Source organism: Zosterops lateralis, assembly GCF_965231275.1.
Source record: "Zosterops lateralis genome assembly, chromosome: Z".
In the NCBI taxonomy this organism is placed as follows: domain Eukaryota; kingdom Metazoa; phylum Chordata; class Aves; order Passeriformes; family Zosteropidae; genus Zosterops; species Zosterops lateralis.
In genome coordinates, this window is record NC_139800.1 from 62911358 (window position 1) to 62917357 (window position 6000).

The 6000-nt window shown below is 49.9% G+C and overlaps 1 protein-coding gene across 3 annotated transcripts in view; it reads right to left on the reverse strand.

Annotated features, from left to right (window-relative positions):
* Window positions 1-2257, reverse strand: part of PCSK5 (proprotein convertase subtilisin/kexin type 5) — a 225664-nt gene extending 223407 nt beyond the window's left edge. For all 3 annotated transcript variants that reach the window (XM_083884563.1, XM_083884562.1, XM_083884564.1), the window contains exon 1: window positions 1537-2257. In XM_083884563.1, the coding sequence (XP_083740689.1) occupies window positions 1537-1734 (198 nt within the window). In that variant the 5' untranslated portion in view covers window positions 1735-2257. The remainder of the gene's footprint in view (window positions 1-1536) is intronic.
* Between the last annotated feature and the right edge of the window lie 3743 nt (window positions 2258-6000).

Sequence of the window (6000 nt, forward strand, 5' to 3'; positions counted from 1 at the left end):
GATGTGCAAAGTACAAAAAGACAGGCTCTGAGCTGACCAGCCTGACTGACAAAAGAAAAAATGGGGAAAGGTGCATCCTGCAACTGACTATTGTTTATTTTGGCACTATAAGGGCCCAGATAGGAATACAAACATCTTCAGCAAAAAACATGTAAGACTAAAAAGAAAGCAAATGCAAAAAAAAATTGGTTCCTAAATGGTAGTTCCAAAGTTGTACTTCAATTTTGGCATGCAATCTTCCTCCCAAATTTTAGTGCCTCCAGCTGGAAGTAGTACTGCCTGCCTGCTTAAGCTGAGAGAAGTTGGTACTCAGTTTTTCTAAGTAACTGCATCTTTACACATCATGTTTTGTGCTACCCCAGTGACATTTTCCGGCTTTTCTCATGTAAATTATTTATCTTGATTGACCACACAGCTGTCTTATTCAGGCTTGCAGTGAGTGGGAACATTGAGATGTACTTTAAACTTTTGATTCAATGATGTGGTAAGTGGGAACTCATTTTAAACACAAAAATAATCGGGTCTTACTTTGATTTGGTTGATATGAAAAGCCTGGAGTGTAAACACAGCTGCGTTTTTGTAAATCTCATGTATAAAAGGAAGCTTTCTGTACCTGTAAATGCTCATTTCTAACCTTTCAATGCATGTAGAATAAACTACTGTCTAGAAAGAATGTACTTGGATGTTAGCACCCAAGCATGCAACAGGATTGTTTATTTTTTAGGCACTCACCTTGCAAACACTACATATGCAACTCGTATTTTAAAGACAACCGCGAGGAAAGCTTAGAACACTGAGCACAAACTCTGTTAGAAAAAGTGATATTAGGACATTTTAAAGAGAGCTGCGTCTAACTGTAGAAGGGAGGCACTTTTCACTGTGATGGGATCCGGTGAGAACCAGGTGTTTCACTCACTTGCAGTGTCTGAACCTGGCTGGATCCAAGACTTTCTGAGGCGGTGATGTGTAGCTGTAGCGAAGCCCAGGTGTGGCCCCGGCTTGCCCAGGGACCCCCGCCCCTCCTCCCGGCCCGGGAGCGGCCGCACGGGGCTGGGGGCGCGCCCCGCGGGGAGCCCGCGCTGCCACGTCCTGCCCGCCGGAGACCGGCGCCCGAGGCAGGACGAGCTCGTCTTCTCCACTCGGAAAGGGGATACCAGAGCCTGCCCGCCGCGGGGCGCAAAGTTCGGCGGCCGCAAGGCAGCGAGGAGGCGCCGGGACGCCCCCCCGGCGATGCCTCCCCCTCCCGCCCCGCGGGCGGCTCCCGGGCCCGCGCCCCGATTCACACCTGGCTTCGGAGGGGCAGGCCACGGCCCCGGGCTCTCTGCCGTACCTGTCCCCGCGCATCCCCTCCCGCGAACGCGGCGGGCCCGGGGCGGCTCCGCTGCCATACCGCCCGGCGCTGGCGGGGCCTATGGCGGGGCCGCCCGTGCCTTGCCCTGCTCCTTCTCCTTCTCCCTGCCCCGGCCGCGCAGGGACCCTGCCCGCCTGCCCCGGCAGCGGCGCCCGCTAGAAGCAAGTAGTTGTGAGTAGCGTTACCTGTCCTATATTGATGTATCCGTATTTGCTGGCTATCCTGTCGGCCTCCGGGAGCCCCCCGGCTATGCGGACAGCCCAGTGGTTGGTGTAGAGGCGCGTCCTGCAGGCGGGCAGCAGGAACCCCAGCACCAGGGTCAGCCGGCACAGAAGGTCCCCGCCGCCGCCGCCTCCCCAGCAACAGCGGCGCTTCCAGCCCATCTTCTCCGCACGCAACCCCCACAAAACTTCTCCTTCCTTCTTCCGAGGCCCTTGTCCTCCCCTCCGGGCCGCTCCGGCAGCACGTCCTCCGAAGTTAGCCCGAGGAAGAAACTAGGAAGAGCTTGGAGTACTGCATTGAACCGCCCGGGGGTTAAATGATGAGGGGCTGGGAACAGTGGTTCTGGTCAGTGATTGCTGCTGTGACCTCTTCCCGCCGCTCTCCAGGGATTAAGTAACTTGCTTGTGAGAGCTTCTCTCACTGTTCCTGAGCGCCAGCTTCTCCCTCTATCCCCAGCTACATGGGAAGTCGTCTCTCCGCGGGGAGGAGGGGTCCTTCTCCCTCTCTCTCCGTTTCCCTCCTCTCTGACTTCCTTCCCCCTGCCAGCGGTCTTCTGCCTCCTCTCCCGCCTCTGGCTTTTCTTCGCCTGCACTCGCTCCCTCTCTCCAGACTCCGGGAGCAGTGCGGCTGCGGCGGCAGGCGATGTGTGAGTGTTGGCAGCTCCGAGCCTCAGAGCACTCCGGCTTGGCCACCTCCCTCTCGCTTCCCTCCTCCTTCTCCTCCGCCTCCTCTGCCCGCCCTCGCTCCCGCAGCGCCGAGGGCCGGGGGAAATGGCAGCCGCCTCGGCGCCGGGTCTCCTGTCTCTCCGCGCTGCCGGGCCCCGGGCTGCTGCCGGTCTGGTCAGGCACCGTCCCCGGGCGCTGTCCCCGCTCCCCGGCCGGGCCCGAGGCCCCGTCCCGCCGGCGGGCCCGCAGCAGGCGCGGCGAGGGGCGAGGCCTGCGGCGAGGCCTCCTGCTCGCACCGGCCTCCGGGCCTGGGCCCGCGGGGCGAGGAGGGGCCGGGGGACAGCCCGCGCTGCTCCGGGGCTGCCCTGGCCTGCTGGCTCCGGGGGAAACTGCTGTGCTGCCAGGCGGGGCAGAACAGCCTCCAGCTGCTGCTCCGGCAGCCGCCGTGTGCCCCGTGTGCCGGCCGCACTTCACACACATGGCAAGCCGTCACTTAGTGTGGCCCGTCTGTCCACGGTCACCACCTTCAAAAGGAAGAGCGGGTGGCCGCCGCTTTGGCAGAGGAGCGGTGGTGCAGACCCAGAGAGAGAGGACAGAGCTCCTGCTGCTCCCGCATCCATGTCTCCGTGCGGTGTGGCCACAGCTCTGTAATAACCTGCTGCCCTACCCGCAGCACCCCTGGGCCTGGAGGGTGCGGTGGTCATGGGCGCTGCCTCGGGCACCGCCGGGTGCCTGGCTGGGGTGGGAGAAAACTCATGTCCACTCCAGCCCAGGCTTCTTGTTTAACGGTCCAAGCCACCATTATAGAGTTGGACTATCTGTAGATCTACTTCATTTTGCTTGAAAGTTAAAATAATCCGTCCAGCAGGCTTACTGTGAGGATCTGTTGCAGGTTTTGAAGGAATTTGGACATGAGAAGTGCCATTGCAATGCACTAATGTAAATCTGAATCTTTTTCTCAAGGAAAAAGGTGTCAGCAAAGGTGACTGACTTTGTAGGCAAAAGTCAGGCAGCTGTCACTCTCTTTTTCACTGAAGTATGAAAAATCAAATACAGAAGGTCATAGAATAACATGGAGCTCCTTTTTTCTTCTACCAAAACCTGTGTCTCTACCTATAAAGCAGCTGTTTTCCTAGAAAAGTAGAAGTAGTAGAACATAGAAACCCAAAGCCATGTTTTCCACTTCAGGTGATTCTCGGATTTAGCTTCATTAATTTTTCCCTTACACATGGGTGTTATAGTGGTGATTGACATCTTCCCACATCTTATGAATGTTTTTAAAGAGTAGAAAGGAGGAAAATGCTTTCTTTACTTCCCCGTTTTTTTGATATCTCTGGGAATTTATTTGCCGGTAATTGCCTCTCCTCTTGGTATTTTTTTCTGTAGTTTGCATGGTCATTTTCCCAGTATATTCCAACGTACTGTTTAGTTCTGTTTGTAGATTTAAGACCTCATGGCTTGCCTTCCCTAGGATTTCACAGATGGTGGCTTACTGTTGAGCAGATTGTTCTTCTACTGAAACTACAGTCAACACTCTCCTTGGATTCAGCTGGCCCGTGTATGGATTGTAGCTGTTAGGTCCAGTTACACCTTGTTGCTAATATTCATAAATACACATTCCTTGAATGTGACATTAAATAGCTTGCAGCAATTAGCTCTCCTTATTCATTGGTTCAACGATAATTACACAAGTTAGCTCTCGTCCTATATCTGGAGGGCTTAGAAGTATGCTTAATCATGAATATCCACCTTACGGAAGTAGGTAGCAATCAATGGGTCACAAAACCTGAACCTTATGCAACCCCAGTTTGTTTTTCTGAAGAGAGTAAATTAAAAATCTCTTTTCTCATATAATTTTTCTATTGTTTTGACTGCCATATTTTTTGCTGTAGATGATGGACAAAAGGTGCACACTACAAAGAAAAAGCCATACTGTCATGTACTTCCAACTTGTCTCACTTGACAGTGTTCTATACACAGGCACCAAAGCCACTTGGAATCAGTTGATATGATAAATACATCGTTGTCCCGAAGTATCTTTTCATAAGGATGCATCATATTGCATAGCCATACAAAAATGTTGTGAGAATTGACTATACATAAAAATAACCTCTGGAAAAAGAGGGATGTAGTCCCCAGAGGCTTTTTTTTTTGTGTGTGTGAATATAGTCTTCTTTGCTGAGACCACTGTGTTAGATGGCAATTACAGCTAGTGTGAGAGCATTTGGACATCAGTTGTGTTGTGAAGCATTTGAATATGTTTCAATATGAACTCCAGACTGCAAAGTTTTGCTGAATACCTCATCATAGCAAAATCCCTAGAGGGGACTTCATGCCCCTCACCCCATCAAAAAACAAACAAACAAAAGCCAAACAACACACAAAAACAATAAAAATAAAAATAATAATAATAAAAAAAAATTTTAAAAAAACCACCCCCAAAGAAACCCAAACCCACAAACCACCAGTGGGAACTCCTGCCATGCCATATTCTGTTCCTTTCTGACACAGCCAGGTAGTAAGTATACCAGATACCAGGGGAGTGGACAGACCACTGAGGGGACTAGCAGAAGTGTGGGAGTTTTATTCAGCGTACCTGCTGTATGTGGACTGTATGTAGTTGATAGCTGGGCTTGCTTCTGAACTCTGTGGGAGGCCAGATAGCTTTTCTGTCTGTACAAACCACATGGAAAGATTTATCTCCTCTTGTCAAGGGCACTAATTTCATCACTATTGTCACACTGGTGTTTCTTGATTCCAGACACACACACACCCTTCCACCCCCTTCCTACCTCTCTCCTATGACAAAAGTCAATATCTGTCTGGCTGCTCAAAATGCAAATTTCATGTGTCTCTCTCTTGTTCTTTACTTATTGATACTAGTCCCTGAATCCCTCCTCTATTGTTAATCCCAAATGATAGTGATCCAGAATCTGACCTCACTGGCTGTTCTCAATTCCCTCCTATTTGATCTAATTGCCTCTTGTTTTGCTGTTTTGCCTACCTAGTCCTGAAATTATTCTTTCCTTTCTAGTTCTTTCTCAGCCTGAAAATCCCTCTGGCTCACTAGCTCTGGCAGCCTTTTTACTGTGCTGTGCTTCATGTCAGCTTTCTAGCATTCCTGTATGTTTCGCAGATCAGTGCTCCAGAGATGTGTTAGGCACCCCAGGGTCATAATTAAGGAGGAAACCACATAGGATATATAAATTCAAAGAAAGTGGCAGCTCAGCATCTTCCAGGAAGAAGTCCTGCAAACAGATGTGCTGGCCTCTGAAGACATTCCAGAACACAGACTATTTTAAGAATAAACTGGGAATATATGTTCATCAGCGTTTGGAGAGGGAGAGTCTGGGCCATGATAGATGAAAGAAAGGAAACCTTCAAAGAGTGGAGGTTGTGTCAGGGAGTTGTTTAGAGGTTGCCTTAGAAAGATGGATAGTTTTGGAATCCAAAGGAGTATTTAGATTTCCTTAGTTTCAAGCATAACTGTTTTTACTGGTTTTTATAAACAGTGCAGCTAGGTCACTTGACACCAGCCACCATACAATCCAATTTGCTGCTACGCAGTTCTTTGATCTGCAGTTTTCCATGCTTCAGGCTTGCCTCTGATTTTATGTATTTTAACTTCAAATGCTTTTGAATATTAAGGATAAGTTTTGGCAGTTTTTATTTGGTTTTTAATAAAACACTGGTTTTACGTATGATTAATTATATTAGCAGGTTTCTTTCCTCACAAATACCTGTCTCTTTATCCTTTTGTGA